This window comes from Podarcis cretensis (assembly GCF_951804945.1).
Source record: "Podarcis cretensis genome assembly, chromosome: 5".
Lineage (NCBI taxonomy): Eukaryota > Metazoa > Chordata > Lepidosauria > Squamata > Lacertidae > Podarcis > Podarcis cretensis.
In genome coordinates this window covers 101449145-101467315 of record NC_137174.1, presented here as the reverse complement: position 1 = coordinate 101467315, position 18171 = coordinate 101449145, and the positions used below count along the sequence as shown (strand labels likewise).

The following is an 18171-nucleotide window of genomic DNA, read 5'->3' as shown; positions in this document are numbered from 1 at the left end:
CCCACGCAACAGGGCTCGGCGCTATATTGATATATCATCCAAAACTGCTTTGAAGCCCATACAGTGGTACCTTGGTTCTCAAATGCCTTGGTACTCAAACAACTTGGAACCCAAACACTGCAAACCCGGAAGTCAGTGTTCCAGTTTGAGCGCCACACTTCCATTTTGAGTGTTACACTGAGGTCTGCCTGGTTTTGCTATTTATTTTGTGTTTTTGTTTTTGTGGCTTTTTTGTTTTGCTTTTGTGACTGTGTGGAACCCAGTTCAGCTACTGATTGATTGATTGTGTGACTGCAGTACACTGTTTATTGCTTTCAAGTGGTCTTGTTAGATAGTAAAACTCATGTTCAATTTCTGTTTTAGGGGTTGTTTTTAAAAGTCTGGAATGGATTAATCCATTTTGCATTACTTTCTATGGGAGAGAGCGCCTTGGTTTTGGAACGCTTTGGTTTTGGGACGGACTTCCGGAACGGATCACGTTTGAGAACCGAGGGACCACTGTATTGTGATATCAGTTTCCTAATTTTGTGCACTGTAAAAATCACAATGTGGGGAAAACGTGAAGCCTGTTAAGGCTTCTCTCGATTCCTGCAGCCCATTAACTCTGCCACCTCAGCTCTCCCCGTCTCGTGAAGCAGGCAGCAAATTGCAAGAGCGGGCGTCAGCAAAATTCACGATGCAGGAAAAACCACAAAGCCCGACGATGCCTGTGCATAGCTCCATCCTTCAGTCATTCTGACATATCAATATATCGCGATGTTTAGCTGGTGATCTATCGCGATGTTGAAAACCAGATATCGCCCGGCCCTACACCTGCAATTCTAGGATTCCCTCTCGCAGAGGCAGAGATGGCCAGCATCCTTGATGGCTTTAAAAGAGGATGAGAGAAACTCACGGAGGAGGAGAGATCACATTTGTGCTGGCATTGCATTGTTGTATCTGACTAGCCAGAGTGAGAACAGAATGCTAGACTAGAGGAGCTCCCTCTGGCCTGATCCAGCAATTTCCTCTTAGGTTTCTGAGCAGCAACAAGCAGGAAGAGGCCTCTACAAGAACTTTCTGCTTTCCCGACACACGCAAGCTGAAGGAAAAGAGGTTTGTGCAGATGTGCGAACGAGGGAAAGGCAGAGGTACCGCAACCAGAAAGCAAATCAGCAATTTGGTGCCCACGGAAAACCTCAGGATCACACTGTGTTTGATCGCAAAAGCATTTCAGAGAAGAGAAGCCTCTGCAATTTCTTGTCTGAAGCAATCATCTTTCCACATTTGGCGGTGATCAGAAAGGCAGTCCTGCAAGCGTCCCCGATTCAGGATCCGTCCGGCTCTCATTGCATCCGCCCTCCTCCAACAAGAATTCATTTCTCGTCATGCCAGAAACCTCCAGCGCTTTGCCAGAATAAGAGCGGGAGAACACACCTTGCCAGGATGAGGCACAGGGCGACATCAGTGGAGAGGTCTGCGTTGTGAGGGGGGGGAGGGTTGGGCTAGAGGAGCCCTGGGGGTCCACAATATGAGGGGCTCCCCCTTACGGTTTCAACCCCCGCAGCGGCGGGGTCGGGAGCCGCGTGAGAGCCCCACATCCCACCTGAAGCACACCCTTCAGCCCCCACGATGACCACTTGCGCTTCTCAAAGCAAAGCTCAGCTCAGAAAGAAGAGGGGAACATCCTGCAGCAGCAGCAGCAACAGGTCCACAGGCACACCAGAGGTTCTGGAAACTCAGCAGAGTTCAAAGAGTCGTTCAGACCTGGCGGAGGCAGCTCTGGCGTCTGCTGTGACCCACAAGCAGACACCAAACCTGCCGGGCTGGAAGGCCAGAAGGCGAAGATGCAATGTAGAGCCTTCTGGGTCTGCGGTCAGGACCCCAAAACCACCTGGTTCTAGAGGACGTCCCGTTTACCTCTGCTTTCCGGGTAGTATCCCTCATCGTAAGTGCTCTTCTGCAAGGGCTCCGGGTGGGGCTTCTTCCGACGCTTCTCCTCCTGGAGCTCCTTCTGCTGAAGGATCCGAGCAATGTCCTAAAGGAAAGAAGGAGGTCAAACTCTGGCCATTTCACAAATAACATTCTTGCCAGTTCTTTGGTGACTGGGAGCGGCCGACAAGACCACATAACACCGGTCCTGAAAGACCTGCATTGGCTCCCAGGACGTTTCTGAGCTCAATTCAAAGTTTTGGTGCTGACCTTTAAAGCCCTAAACAGTCTTGGCCCAGTAGACCTGAAGGAGCGTCTCCACCCCCATCGTTCTGCCCAGACCCTGAGCTGCGGTCTCTCCCCGTGAGTTGGGGCTCTGGATTTCAGTGTACCTGAAGGAGCGTCTCCACCCCCATCGTTCAGCCCAGACACTGAGGTCCAGCTCCGAGGGCCTTCTGGCGGTTCCCTCATTGCAAGAAGCGAAGTCACAGGGAACAAGGCAGAGGGCCTTCTCGGTGGTGGCGCCCGCCCTGTGGAACGCCCTCCCATCAGAAATGGAAATAAGCAACTATCCTACTTTTAAAAGACATCTGAAGGCAGCCCTGTTCAGGGAAGCTTTTAATGGTTGATCTTTTATCGTGTTTTTAATATTCTGTTGGGAGCGCCCCAGATGGGTAGTGCATAGGTATCTGAAGAAGTGTGCATGCACACGAAAGCTCATACCAAGAACTAACTCAGTTGGTCTTTAAGGTGCTACTGGAAGGAATTTTTTTATTTTGTTCATATTATATATATTTTTTAAAAATCACCAGCAAAACAACTGCAATCTTTAAACCACTATTAACAAACTGACAACTAAAACAGTAAGCTAAACACCACAACTGCAGCATGGGACTTATCATATGATTAACAAATCAATAAGGCCTTTATAAGTGATAAAACAGGGACACGGGTGGCGCTGTGGGTTAAACCACTGAGCCTAGGGCTTGCTGGTCGGAAGGTTGGCGGTTCGAATCCCCGCGACGGGGTGAGCTCCTGTTGCTCGGTCCCTGCTCCTGCCAACCTAGCAGTTCGAAAGCACATCAAAGTGCAAGTAGATAAATGGTGGGAAGGTAAACGGCGTTTCCGTGCGCTGCTCTGGTTTTGCCAGAAGCGGCTTAGTCATGCTGGCCACATGACCCGGAAAAACTGTCTGCGGAAGCGGACAAACGCCAGCTCCCTCGGCCAGTAAAGCGAGATGAGCGCCGCAACCCCAGAGAAGAAGAAGAAGAAGAAGAGTTTGGATTTGATATCCCGCTTTATCACTCCCCTTAAGGCGTCTCAAAGCGGCTCACATTCTCCTTTCCCTTCCTCCCCCACAACAAAGACTCTGTGAGGTGAGTGAGGCTGAGAGACTTCAAAGAAGTGTGACTGGCCCAAGGTCACCCAGCAGCTGCAGGTGGAGGAGCGGAGACGCGAACCCGGTTCCCCAGATTACGAGACTACCACTCTTAACCTCCACACCACACCACACCATCATCCGCGACTGGACTTAACTGTCAGGGGTCCCTTCACTTTACCTTTAAGTGATAAAACGATACTGACAAAACAGCAACTAAAAATAAGCTAGATGCTATTAGGTCCCTCCACACGTTACCATTGACATGCTTCGAATTTCTATTGTTTGCATTTGCATTATTGCATCTGTTGATTCTTGGGGGATTTTTTAGCTGGAAGGCAGCCTATAAAGAAACGTGAACGCAACGTAACAAGAGACAAGGAGTTGTTGATCGGGCTTCCCAGGGGTACCTGAAACCTTGAGAGGGAGCGTTGGGTTTGAAGACCCTTTCCATCCCCTCTGCAATGCAATGAAATTTGTTTTCGATTTGCTGGTTCCTGCTGTTGCCTCCGCAGCAGCAAACACAGCTTAACGGACCCCTAACTCTCCCTGCACCTAGAAATATTCGTTATGGGGGGCAAGTTCCTGGCAGCCTTGTTTTCGACATGCACGGCTGCAAGTCAAAAATCAACGTCTGTGTTCTGGCGATAGTTCTCTCTCCCCCCCCCCCCGCTTTCCTTTAAAGACATGAGATTTGGCCTGAGATCAGTCACTTTCAATCCCTGCCCACAAGACCAAAGCGCTGACCTCATCGTCCTCTTCTTGGCGACGCCGCTGTTCTGCCTCAATGACCAGCTTGACTTGAATTTCCTGAGCTATCTCGCAGTCCTGCCTCTCCCTGGGAAGAGACAAAGGGGAGGGGGTGGCAGAGGGGAAAAGGTGAGGGGTGGGAGTCCGTGGGAAAAGAGAGAGAATGGGGGGTGGTGGAAGGAAGGGAGAAAATGCAGCCCAGGACGCCGGCTTCACATTGAGAGATGAGCAACCAAGATGGGAAACACTCTCAAAACAGAAACGGGAAAAACAACTCATGCAACTTTTTCTTCCGATGCAACTTTTGAACCCTTAGCACAGTGTTTCTCAACCAGGGGCCATATGGACTCCTGGGCCCCCCGGAATATTCTAAAAGGGGCACAGGTGAAATAATATAATTTATATAAAAATGATACAGTTCTGCCCAGCTAAACCAGGGAGGGGGCAGCCCAGAGGCAAAACAGCCCCCGCATCCCACACACTCACAGGTCTTTGTGCCGCTCCTGGATCCGGGCCCGTGCCTTGCGGTCCTCCTCTTCCTGCAGCTGCTTGGCCATCTGCAAGTCATATTGCACCAGCCGGTTGCGCTGCACATTGGTCGCCAAATGATGCTCAACTGCAAGAGGGCACAAGGACAGGCACATTTAATTCGGCCGCGGGTCTGGGAGGACCAAAACACCCTCTTGGCTGCAGGGGAAGGGGTACCCCGCTCTCTTGCTGGCCCCTTCCGCAGGGTGGAGGAAATCATCGTGGTTTCCACCCCTTTTGGTTTTGCATCCTATAAAAAACATTATTCAGAAAAGCCGTCTGTGTGGGACCAAAACACAATGATGTTCAGAACGATAACAGTTAAATGCACATCACAGAACCCAGTTTCACCCGCCAGGCGAGACGTACTTTCCTGTTCTTGCAGGCTGTGGGCCAGAGTGTGATCCTCGAGGACAGCAAAATCTCGGCACACTGAAAGAAAAGAGAGAACGGAGAAAGTGAGGGAGGAGGTCAACGCTTCTGACCGAAGCCTCGGTTATCATCCCAGAGCCCAGAACTTCTTCCAAAGACACAAGGAAGTTGATGGGACATGACTCCTGTTAAACTTACAAAAATGTCCAGAACAAACTCTTATAAGTGCTGGAAATGTAAAGAGTTAGGAGGTAACTTCTAAAGAGTTAGAAGGTTCCGGAGCCTCGTTCGCATCCTGAAGTGAACGCAACTCGTGTCTGCGCAAGTCGCGATTCACCGCTTCCGCGCATGACATCATTTTGAGCATCTGCGCATGCGCTTGAGGCAACACCCAGAAGTAACACACTCCGTTACTTCTGGGTCGCCACAGAGCGCAACCTGAAAATGCTTATCTCGAAGCTACTTCAACCCGAGGTATGACTGTAATCAAAAACTACTGGGAAATGATCTATAATGAACTGAAGAAGAACTTTAAGATAACTTTTGTGACAAAGCCAGAAACTTTCTTGCTAGGTATTGTAGGACAGGAATTGCCAAAAGAGCAAAAGTCGTCATTTATGTATACCACAAAAGCAGCTAGGATATTACTAGCCCAAAAATAGAAGGACGGTAAGATACCAACAAAAGAAGAATGGCAAGTTAAACTTATGGAATACGCAGAAATGGCGAAACTTACAGGAAGACTTAGAGACAATGACAATAGAGACTTAAAAAGACTGGGAAGCATCTGGAAAGCATCTGTATCTACAGAAACAGTGTAAAGAATTGGACTTACTAGTAGGGTATGAGTAAACGCTTACAATTAAGAAAGTAAGTGCACGGTTAAGAAACAACAATATGGAAATTAATTAAGTGTAAGATGTAATTTGAAAGGAAATTTGGTATAAAAATGATAAGAATATAAGAGCGTTTAGCATAAAAAAATCATAGAAAGTAAGATAAAATTAAGCAGAAGTAGCATATATTTAAAGAACCAGAAGGGGAAGTTGAGGGAAGTCACGGGGTGGGGGGAAATTCCCTTTATTATTTTTCTTCTTTTATGTGTCAAATGTGTTGAATATTAAATTGTAAAACCTAATAAAAAATTATAATAATAAAAAATTATAATAATAAAAAACAAAGACACAAGGAAGAAGGAACTGCAGAAAGAGGGAACAGGCAGAGTTCCCTTGCAATGCACAAATCTCCACTTCCCACAAACACCGCAAGGAAGTCGCAAAGTGGAACATGCAGAGCAATTTCGAAGAACCAGGGGCAAAAGTTGATTTCTTTCAGTGACTTAAATCTAAGCAAAAGGAGCACTGATTTGCCCTTGGCACACATTTGGAGCAAGGCTCATCTCTTTAAAACGGAACAACCACCCAAAGGTGCCACAGTTTAAGAAGGGTTCCAGCAAGCTGGAAGGTGGGCAGAGGAGGCCTGATGAGGAACGGTCGAAGGAGCTGGGTACATTTAGCCTGGAAAAGAGGAGGCTGAGAGGAGATGAGAGAACAATCTTCAAATATCTCAAGGGCTGTCACATGGAAGAGGGAGCAAGCTTGTCTTCTCCTGCTCCGGAGGGGTAGGACCTGGACCAATGGGTTCAAGTTGGTTGATTGGGATTGCAGGAGGTTGGACTAGATGACCCAGGGGTCCCTCCCAAATTTACGATTCTATGAATCCATAAGTTATAAGAAAGGAGATTCTATGCTGGAGGTGTAAGGATGGCATAGGGTCATAAATGCACATGTGGTGGGAATGCACAGCCATGAAAGAATTTTGGAATAACATCTACAATGAATTAAAAAAAACTATTTAAGTTTTCATGGAAGAAAAAACCCGAAACCTTTCTCCTGGGAATAATGTCACTAGAAATCAAAAAAGAATATAGACCACTTTTTATGTATGCAACAGTAGCAGCCAGGATCTTAATCGCAAAAAACTGGAAAAGTGACAATACACCTACGATAAATGAGTGGCAGGTCCAATATCTACAGATGGCTACGATGACAGGGAGAATTAGAGGGTATCCAAAACAGAAAGTACAAAAAGAAAGGAAAATCTTTAAAGAATATTTGGAAAAGTATTACAATAACAAACATCTCCTGGCAGAAATAGAATGATCCTTGTAAAACAACAAACATAACGTTTTTCTGGACATATGATGAAAACAAAGAAAGAAATACAATAATTTGGAACTGTGTGTGAAAAAACTGTAGAAATAATAATACAATGAGTCTAATCGGAAGTCAAATATGTTTATTTTGCTTTGCTTTTTTTTTTCTTTTTTTTCCTTCCCTCCCCTCTCCCTCTTGGTTTCATTGTTTAATACTTGTTCACGCACGTCCTTATAACCTTATAATCTTAATACAGTGGCACCTCTGGTTGTGAACAGGATCCATTCCGGGGCCCCGTTCGCAACATGAGCAGAACACAATCTGCGCGGGTTGCGATTCGCTGCTTCTGCGCATGCGCGTGACATCATTTTGAGCGTCTGCGCATGCGCAAGTGGTGAAACCCGGAAGTAACCCGTTCTGTTGCTTCCGGGTCGCCGCAGGACGTATCCTGAAAGAACGTAACCTGAACCGAACGTAACAAACGTTCTGTATGGGACAATGACAATAAAAATTATCGTATTGTATCGTATCTTGCCACCCTCCTTGACTGCTGCTATCAAGAGCTGGCATGAACTTTGCAAAGTGCGGATCTCTGAGAAGCCCTCTTGCCCATCCACAAGTAGAAAAAGGCCTATGGGGTGACACGCAGGCAAGAGGCAGGAAGGAGAGAGAGCGCTTCGGCTTCTTGTTTCTCCCCCTGCCCTTCGCCTTCTCTCATGCCCTTCCAGGCCTTTTGTTCTCCTCTTCCCCGCACACGCCCCTTCCTTGGCTGCTGACGCTCCCCCTCCCCGGGGAGAAGTGGCGCAGAAGGATGTGCCAGAAGGCACCAGGGACTGTTTGTTGCTTTTGGGGAAGGAGGCGGAGGGACCCCTCCAGGCCAGCATCCTGTTCCCACAACCAGACGCCCGTGGGAAACCAGCAATCAGGATTCGAGCACGAGACCAACACAATCCTGTCCTGCAGTTCCCAGGAACTGGGATTCAGAATCATCGCTGCCTCCAGCTTTTGGAGGGCGGGGCAAGGTCACCCTTCCCGGTAGCCATCGGTAGCCCTCTCCTTCCTCACAAATTTGTCTCATCCTCTTTTCTCTCCCCCCCCCTCTTTTTCATTTTTTCATTGGAAATTTTATTTACAACATAACATAAACCCCCCACCCCCCCAATACACAAATCCACCCTCATTAAACATGAACATAACATACAATGAGCATAACATACAATACAAACAACCAAATAAAAGACTTCCTTTATCCTGTATCTGGCCTCCTTATTTACTTCTTATACGCTGCTTCCTTTATGAATAATTAAGATTTTTCTAATTATGACTTAAATGTCCACAAAGTCTCCTGCAGACATTAATCAAACAAGTCCAGCTATGAATTTTAGGGCACTGTTTTGTGAAATATTCTCTGCATTTTCCCCATGCTTTTCGAAACTCTTGTCTAGTGTGATCTCTAATTGCCTCTGTCAATCTAGCCAGTTCAATATACTCTAACAGTTTGTCTTGCCATTCCTTTTTGGTTGGCACAATTTCTTTTTTTCCAGTTTTTAGCAGTTAGGATCCTTGCCGCTCCTGTGGCATAGAGGAATATCTTCTGATCTTCTTTTCTATACCTGTGTCCGTTATCCCTGGTAGAAAAGCTTCTGTATTTTTCATAAAGTGATACTTAAAGATTCTTTTAAGCTCGTCATATACTATGTTCTAGAAGCTTCTGATTTCTTTACAGGTCTGTCTCATCCTCTTTTCAAGCCATCCAAGTTGGTGGCCATCCCTGCTTCCTGTGGGAGGGAGTTCCATAGGTCATCTTTGCTGCGTGAATAAGTCCTTTTTTGAAAATATGTCCCAACATTCAGCTTCATTAGATGCCTACAAGTTATGGTGTCGGGAGAGCACAAGGAAATCTTTTCATAATAATAATAATAATAATAATAATAATAATAATAATAATTTATTATTTGTACCCTGCCCATCTGGTTGGGTTTCCCCAGCCACTCTGGGCGGCTTCCACAAATACCAAAAATACACTAATATGTCATACATTAAAAACTTCCCTGAACAGGGCTGCCTTAAGATGTCTTCTGAATGTCAGGTAGTTGTTTATCTCTTTGACATCTGGTGGGAGGGCGTTCCACAGGGCGGGCGCCACCACCGAGAAGGCCTTCTGCCTGGTTCCCTGTAGCTTTGCTTCTTGCAATGAGGGAACCGCCAGAAGGCCCTCGGCGCTGGATCTCAGTGTCCGGGTAGAACGATGGGGGTGGAGACGCTCCTTCAGGTATATTAGGCCTTTGAGGCCATTTAGGGCTTTAAAGGTCAGCACCAACACTTTGAATTGTGCTCGGAAATGTACTGGGAGCCAATGTAGGTCTTTCAAGACCGGTGTTATGTGGTCTCGGCGGCCGCCCCCAGTCACCAGTCTAGCATTCAGGATTAGTTGTAGTTTCTGGGTCACCTTCAAAGGTAGCCCCACGTAGAGCGCATGGCAGTAGTCCAAGCGGGAGATAACTAGAACATGCATCACTCTGGAGAGACAGTCTGCGGGCAGGGAGGGTCTCAGCCTGCATACCAGATAGAGCTGATAAACAGTTGCCCTGGACACAGAATTGACCTGCGCCTCCATGGACAGCTGTGAGTCCAGAATGACTCCCAGGCTGCACACCTGGTCCTTCAGGGGCACAGTTACCCCATTCAGGACCAGGGAATCCTCCACACCTGCCCGCCTCCTGTCCCCCCAAAACAGTACTGTATTTTTTGCTCCATAACACTCACTTTTTTCCTCCTAGAAAGTAAGGGGAAATGTCTGTGCATGTCATGGAGCAAATGCCTACGGATGGCGGGGAGATCTGCTGCAGTCGTGAGCAGAAGATCCATGGTTCCCCTTCCTTCCCTCCTCCGTGGCTTGCTTTGCTCGCTTTGAAACCGTAAAGCGGGAGAAGAGCCACTGAGTGGGGAGAAGAGAGGGACAGAGAGCCTGGTTACAAAGCACGGATCCACATGGATCCTCAGGATTTTTGCACTGGGTCACCCCAAATTCACCATCAGATCACATAGCATGTCCATGGCTACAGCTTGCACCAAAAAAATCACGCACCCACTGTTGCCTGGGGCCACAGTGGTGCAAAAACGTAGTTACAAAGCATGGATCCACATGGATCCTCAGGATTTTTGCATTGGGCTACCCCAAACTCACCGTCAGATCACATGTCTGTGGCCACAGCATGAACCACAAAAATCATACATCCACTGTTTCGTTTAGAATATTTTTTTTCTTGTTTTCCTCCTCTAAAAACTATGTGCGTGTTATGGTCGGGTGCGTGTTATAGAGCGAAAAATACAGTACTTCTGTCTTGTCAGGATTCAACCTCAATCCATTAGCCACCATCCATCCTCCAACCGCCTCCAGGCACTCACACAGGACCTTTACTGCCTTCACTGGTTCTGATTTGAAAGAGAGGTAGAGCTGGGTATCATCCGCATACTGATGAACACCCAGCCCAAACCCCGATGATCTCTGCCAGCAGCTTCATATAGATGTTGAAAAGCATGGGGGAGTGGACGGAGCCCTGAGGGACCTCTATCTATTTTTATCATGTTGCCTTTCAGTTGTCGGGGTCTTAAGTTGTAACGGCGATACGGAAACCATCCTTCTATACTGCAGATTCAGCAAAACTTGCTCTTTACTCCTTCGTCCATTTTTTAAGCCACCTTTGCAACTTGAAAACTAGGGTATCAGATATGCACTGATTTCATTTCCAGATGCACCCTTGGAAGCCATCTAGAAAGTCGGGTCGGCCAAATGTGTTTCCCAAGAGCCACGCAGTGCTTCTCAGCCGCTTCCCAGAGCCAGCATATTTGGGAACTGGACTTGGCTGGCTTAAAAGTCTGTGGAGGGGAGAGGGCTGCAGGTGGCTCCTTGTCCCCTTTGGTGTGACTGAAGAACAGTTGGAAGGGACCCCGAGGGTCATCCAGCCCAACCCCCTGAAACACAGGCTTGAATGTGAGAAAACCTCCCAGCCATTGACAAAAATGTAAAGCAAAATATTTAAATAATCATGATAAAAAGAGGGGCGTTCCAAAGATCATTAAAATCAACAGTAGCTGAAAAAGAGGTGAAAGGCAGGGAACCTTGCCACATCCGTGTGGGCTTGCCTAAACAAAAAATGATATTGGCAAGCCCAGAAAAGGATAAACCTTGTGGGAGATGAAATGCAGGGAATACAGGGACCTGGGGCGCTTTCTGGGAACAAGAGTCATGGATTTGTGGCTTCACTGGGTGAAGGGAATGTGCGGCTCAAGGCTCTCGGCTCGACTCCAGTCTGGATATTTACCAAAAGGAAAAAAATGTTCCCGCAGGAAATGCCTGTTAATTTTAAGCTCCAGTTCTTTAAAACAGAGGAGCGTTTCGAAACAGGCACCGACATTCCAGCAACGGACCACAGGACGTCGTGGAGGAGCCCCTGAATCGTTCTTATCCCAAATCACGCACTCCAGCTTGGTGCGTTCCAAAACAGGTTGCGGAAAACTGCCATAACCTAAGGCCATAAGGAGAGCCTGCTGGATAAGGCCCATGGCCCTTCCAGTCCAGCATCCTGTTCTCCCAGTGGCCAAAGAGATGACTCAGTGGGAAATCCTCAAGCAGGATTTGAACCCAAGACCCCTCTCCCCTCCTGCAGTTCCCAGCTGTGGAGGAAGGGCAGAGCCACCCTGGCTAGCGGCCATTGAGTGTCTATGGACTACCTTTAAAATGAGGCTGCATTTTAAATTGCATTTTAACCTGTATTTTAATCCCCCCCCCTTATGTTTTTACTGTAATTTTACTGGTGTTAGCCACCCTGAGCCTGGCTCTGGCAGGGGAGGGAGGGGTATAAATACAAATTTATTTTTATTTTTATTATCTTCCATGAAACCCAACTAGCTGTGGCCAGGGATAGAAACTCGGGTATACAAGCCAGGGGCCAAATGGCTCCTGAAACCTAGGTTGCAGTTGCAAAAACGGAACATCTAGTTGCCATTTTGGGGCAAGACTTGTTTTTCAAAGGATGGGCTGACTGCGATCGATTCTCAGGTAAACATCTGGCCAGTTCAGATGACAACCTTGAGCTGGGTTAAGAGCTTTGAGAACTTAAAAGAAGAACTATTGAGAAAGTGAGTCACTTGATCCAGGGACAGTCTGCCTAGAAATTGGCCTTTTCTGGCCTCTTTTTCTTGTGCCTGTTGAAAAATCAATAGCATTTTTTTAAAGGAGTGGTCGGGAACATCCTTGAGCTGTTTGGGGGCCCCTTTTTGGGCTTTGGGAGAGAGCCAGCCGTTAAATCGTCAGCTGGCTGAGAACAATCGGGAGCAAAGAGAATGGGATGGAAAAAAGAAGTTCAGGGTGGGTTCTGTTTGCAGAAAAGTCCCAGGTTCAGTACTGCTCTGCCAAAGAATGGCAGAGTTGGGAGGGGTTCCCCAGGGGCCATCTAGTCCAACCCTCTGCCATGCAGGAAGCTGAGCTCCCAGGTGCCGCAATATTTGTACAAGAAACCACGCCATATAGATACAGTGCCGGATTTACGTATAAGCTAAACAAGCTGTAGCTTAGGGCCCCACTCTCTTGGGGGCCCCCAAAAAAATTTAAAGGAAAAAAAACACCTGGATGTACATTTCCAAAATATAAGATAAAAAACTAGTAAAATAAAACTTACATGCAGAAGCAGTGTTTTGTGTTGTGTGGGCTCCTATGATATAAGTAATGGGTCCCGCCTGCTCCCTCAAATATCACTGGTTTGCTCCTTTCTATATATAGGGTGCCTACATTCTGCATGGACTGGTATATACTTCTTAATCGTATTTCAGTTCAACAGCTACTTTAATAAAATACATATTTTGTTATGTGCAAATGGCTTTAGATACCTTTAGATACTTATTAGTTCCATAAGTAACCATATAGCATATAAAGGTAAAGGGACCCCTGACCATTAGTTCCAGTTGTGGCCGACTCTGGGGTTGCGCACTCATCTCGCTTTACTGGCCGAGGGAGCCGGCGTACAGCTTCCGGGTCATGTGGCCAGCATGACTAAGCCGCTTCTGGCGAAACCAGAGCAGTGCACGGAAATGCTGTTTACCTTCCCACCGGAGCGGTACCTATTTATCTACTTGCACTTTGATGTGCTTTCGAACTGCTAGGTTGGCAGGAGCAGGGACCGAGCAATGGGAGCTCACCCCGTCGCAGGGATTCGAACCGCCAACCTTCTGATCAGCAAGTCCTAGGCTCTGTGGTTTAACCCACAGCGCCACCCGCGCCCCTACATATATATAGCATACAGTGGTGCCTCGGGTTACATACTCTTCAAGTTACATACCCTTCAGATTACAGACTTTGCTAACCCAGAAATAGCGCTTCAGGATAAGAACAGAAATTGTGCTCCAGCCACACGGCGGCAGCAGGAACAGTTTCAGGTTAAGAACGGACCTCCGGAACGAATTAAGTACTTAACCCGAGGTACCACTGTATATGCAACACAAAAAACGGGGACAATTTGTTGTGGACAAAGGACAGCTGGACATAGAAAGGGCCCCATGACCTTCAGGAGCTGAGGGCCTCATCAAACCAAAATCCAGCCCTGTATAGATACTTTCAGCGCACAAGAGGTTTGCCAAAGCCTCAAATACCAGCCGTCCAGATAATGGAGATTAAAGGTCTTCCAAGGTTTTGCAATCCTTTGCGGGTGGGGAAGCGCGAAGCAAAGAGGGAACGGGAATGCAAGCTTGCAAACGGTTGGGGGGTGGGCCACTGGCTTTCCCTGCCCCCCCTCCCCGGCGATCCCACCCCCACCCCATGCCATCTTCCAGAGCCTGGACAAAGGAGGTCTTCGTCCCCTAGCACACGTCACGGACCTCCCAGCCAAAGGACGGCAAAGAAGAATGAGCAAACACAACAAAAACCCAACCGAAGGCAAAAGCAGCCGCATTAGGAATGACTCAAGTGACCTTTACCCAAAGGCAGGGAAGGAGGGCTGGCGTCGCGCCACGGAGAATCGGCCAGGATTGGCCGCGGCTGGCGCGTGGAGGTTGCCTTGGCGACGGTGCCCCGCTCTCCACGCTCCGATTCAATGGCTCTTGGCGTGTCAAGAGATGCGGCCCCCTCCGTCCCCAAGAAGGCCAGACCCACAGCCCAGGTTGTGCTGTCTTTTCCCCTTGCAGATTTGCAGAGCTTTCATGCACTTGTAGGAACTTGGCTTTTTTTTGTGCACTTTGGAACTCCCTGCCCCTTGATACCTGCATTCACAGTATTCTCTTGGCGCCTGCTAAAAACGAGGTGCTTAGAAAGTTGGTGTGGATTTAGCATTTATGTTTCAAACCGCTGCTGAAAATCTCTCTTGATATATTTTTCTTCCTTTTATCTTTCTGTAAACTGCTTCCCCCCCCCCGCCACAATCAACTAGTGCATAAATTTTGTGAAACACATAATTTTGATCCATGAAAACACCTGAGCCAGTCACTTCCCCACAGCCCCATAAAAATGGCACAAGGCAGTTGTTAATCTGGAAAAGAGTTTTCCGTAAGTTCAAAAAATCAGCCCCCTTGATCCTATAAAAAGCACAATTCAAAATAGCGGTTTGCACAACCCACTAAGGAAAGTAATAAAAGCTAAAGGGAACCCTGACCATTGGGACCAGTCGTGACCGACTCTGGGGTTGCGGCGCTCATCTTGCTTTACTGGCCGAGGGAGCCGGTGTACAGCTTCCGGGTCATGTGGCCAGCATGACTAAGCCGCTTCTGGCGAACCAGAGCAGCGCACGGAAACGCCATTTACCTTCCCGCTGGAGCGGTACCTATTTATCTACTTGCACTTTGACGTGCTTTTGAACTGCCAGGTGGGCAGGAGCAGGGACCGAGCAACGGGAGCTCACCCTATCACAGGGATTTGAACCACCGACCTTTTGATTGGCAAGTCCAAGAGGCTGTGGTTTAATCCACAGCGCCACCCGCGTCCCTAAGGAAAGTACTGTAATAACGCAATATAACAGTAACAATTCATGGCACATTTACTCAAAGTCCAATTCAAGCTATTTAGTTTAATTCAACAAAACCGACAAACTTGATCCAGTGGTAACGGTTTTTCTAGGTCTGCTAAGTCATTTGCGCCTCCAGTGGCCCCTTGCTGCCCCCTGCCTCTTAGCACCCTCCCAGGTAACCCCACTGCCCTCCCCAGGGGGGTGGTACCACCCATTCTGGCAACCACTGGTTAAAGCGAGGCTGGACCATTAGAAATGAAAAGACCCCGGCTCGAACCAGGGCCAAGAATTCAGGAAGGAGCAAAACTTTGAGAGCCACCTCGCTGCAGAGAACCCCCAAACTTGCTTCAATTGAGGCGAAACTTTGGTCACAATTCCAGCTGAGGTTCACCTGCCCTCCTCCTTTGCCCAAGCTGCAAAATGCAAGGGCAGACGCTTTCAAGCTGGTGCCCTCTAGATACTTCAGACTACAATTCCCATCAGCGCCAAATGGGAAGCCCCTGGAGGGCACCATGTTGATCCTGAGACGGCTGACCATCACTAAATTGCAAAAAGCAGCTGCTTTGTGGGAGCCTCCCCCAGAACCACCCCTTTTCAAAGCAGCTCTTGCCAGCTTCTGGGCGCTGGGTGAGCCGTTGGCCTGTCTGAGTTTTACCGCAGGTGCTTTTGAGCAGGAAGCGGGTTCGAGAGGAAGCAAAGAAGGGAGTCAGCGGAAGGCCAGCTGGCCAGGCAGCCCATGCACCCATTTGCACAGCTGCTGAAAATTGCAGAAGCACCACCTGCATGCAAACCTCTCTCTAGTGAAAGTGCCCCTTCCCGGTTTGCTCTCTCTCCCTCTCGCAATTGCAAAGGCAGTTTCGCCAATACGGCACTGGGAGTGGCTGGGTAAATAACTAAGGGAGATCTGGGAAGGTGTTCTGGCGGGAGGAGAAAGGGAGTTTCTAGAGCTCCACACTCTGTGTGTGTGTGTGTGTGTGTGTGTGAGAGAGAGAGAGAGAGAGAGAGAGAGAGAGAGAGAGAGAGAGAGATCTACTCTCTTTCTGAGCTGAATGCTGAAATATGAAATACAGGGAATTCTGAATTGCTCTTGCATTTCCCCCCATTGGGGGCATTCAACCTTAAAATAAGAACATATTAAGAGCCCTCTGGGATGCGGGTGGCGCTGTGGGTAAAACCTCAGCGCCTAGGACTTGCCGATCGCATGGTCGGCGGTTCGAATCCCCGCGTGTTCGGTCCCAGCACCTGCCAACCTAGCAGTTCAAAAGCACCTCCAGGTGCAAGTAGATAAATAGGGATCGCTTAGCAGCGGGAAGGTAAATGGCGTTCCGTGTGCTGCGCTGGCTCGCCAGATGCAGCTTCGTCACGCTGGCCACGTGACCCGGAAGTGTCTGCGGCCAGCGCTGGCTCCCGGCCTCTAGAGTGAGATGAGCGCACAACCCTAGAGTCTGGCAAGACTGGCCCAAACGGGCAGGGGTACCTTTACCTTTACCTAAGAGCCCTCTGGATCTGAAATACGTAGAATTTGCAAAGCTGATGGGGAAGATCCGGAATCAGCGTTTCAAAAGAACTGGAGCAAATTCACATTACATATGAAAGAACATTGTAAACATCTGAAAACGTTTGCAGCTTTGAATTGAAATGTTCTGTAATGAGAATAGAAGGAACTGATTTACATTTAATAAGGGGAAATACAAAACTAAGAGAGAAGGTAAAAAAGTGGTTATAGAAATGCAAAGAATAAAGAAAATACGTATGGAATCAGAAAGAGGGGCAGGAGGAGGTTGACGCTCGGATAGAGCGATGCCTGAGTTTATTGATTTATGTATGGAAATTGTGATTATGATAAAACTGAAAATGCAATAAGAATGCCGGGGGCAAAACTGCAAGCAGGATTCGAACACAAGACTCCTTAGTTTCCAGCAGCTGGACTTCAGAAGCATTGCAGCCTCTTAACTGTGGAGCCAGAGCAACAGCCACAGTAGCCATCGAAAGCCCCCTGCTCTGTGGATCTGTCTAAGCCTCCTTCAAAAACCCTCTAGCTTGGCGCCCATTGCAGCAGGGAGTTCCACAGTTTAATGATGTGCTGCGTAAAGAAGGGCTTTCTTTGGCTTGTCCTGAATATGCCAATATTCCGCGTCAATTGAATGTCTACAAGTGCTAGTGTCAGGTCAGAGGGAGGAAAAACTTTTCTCTGTCTGTCCACTTATTGCATGCCACACGTTATGGGGGTCAGCAAACTTTTTCAGCAGGGGGCCGGTCCACTGCCCCTCATTGTGGGGGGCCAGACTATATTTTGGAAAAATAATGAACGAATTGCTATGCCCCACAAATAACCCAGAGGTGCATTTTAAATCAAAGCACGCATTCTACTCATGTAAAAACACCAGGCAGGCCACACAAATAACCCCGAGATGCATTTAAAATAAAAGGACACATTCTACTCATGTAAAAACACGCTGATTCCTGGAACCATCCACAGGCCGGATTTAGAAGGCAACTGGGCTGGATCCGGACCCCAGGCCTTAGGTTGCCTACCCATGTTTTATAAGCTTCTATCATAGGCTGCCACTCGCTTGCCCTTTTTTTCTCCAAACCCACCAAAAAGATTTCTCCATGCGCAATGGGCGCGACCATCGAACATCAACCTACAATTTGCACACAGATACAGTGGACGTTCGGGTTGCGAACACGATCCGCGCAGGATGCACATTCGCAACCCACAGTGTTCGCGCACGTGCGGCTTGCGATTCGGTCCTTCTGCGCATGCACAAAGTGTGATTTAGCGCTTCTGCACATGTGCAACCGCCGAAACGCAGAAGTAACCCATTCTGGTACTTCTGCAACCCGAAAGAAACGCAACCTGAAGCGGCTGTAACCCGAGGTATGACTGTATTCCCAAGTGTGCCTAACCCTATCCCTTCTCCTGTTTAGAAAAAGAGCTCCGCTAAGATGCTTTCCTTTACACACATCAGCTTTCACATATGGGCACCTCAATGCCATTTCTGTGCAGGTGAAAATCCAAGCCGCCCCCCCCCCCCAGCAGTGGGGAAATCTAGCCTGCCTCCGTCTCCCCCCTCCCCAC

At 48.1% G+C, this 18171-nt stretch overlaps 1 protein-coding gene and 1 long non-coding RNA gene across 2 annotated transcripts in view; both read right to left on the bottom strand.

The window, feature by feature from the left end:
- LOC307217218 overlaps window positions 1-18171 on the bottom strand; it is a 671692-nt gene that overhangs the window by 463742 nt on the left and 189779 nt on the right. The window lies entirely within an intron of this gene.
- Window positions 1-18171, bottom strand: part of CCDC50 (coiled-coil domain containing 50) — a 52806-nt gene that overhangs the window by 25787 nt on the left and 8848 nt on the right. Inside the window, exons 2-5 of the mRNA XM_079977990.1 lie at window positions 4937-4999; window positions 4526-4655; window positions 4037-4127; window positions 1900-2017 (exon numbers count right to left, since the gene is read on the bottom strand). Coding sequence (XP_079834116.1) covers window positions 1900-2017; window positions 4037-4127; window positions 4526-4655; window positions 4937-4999 — 402 coding nt within the window. The remainder of the gene's footprint in view (window positions 1-1899; window positions 2018-4036; window positions 4128-4525; window positions 4656-4936; window positions 5000-18171) is intronic.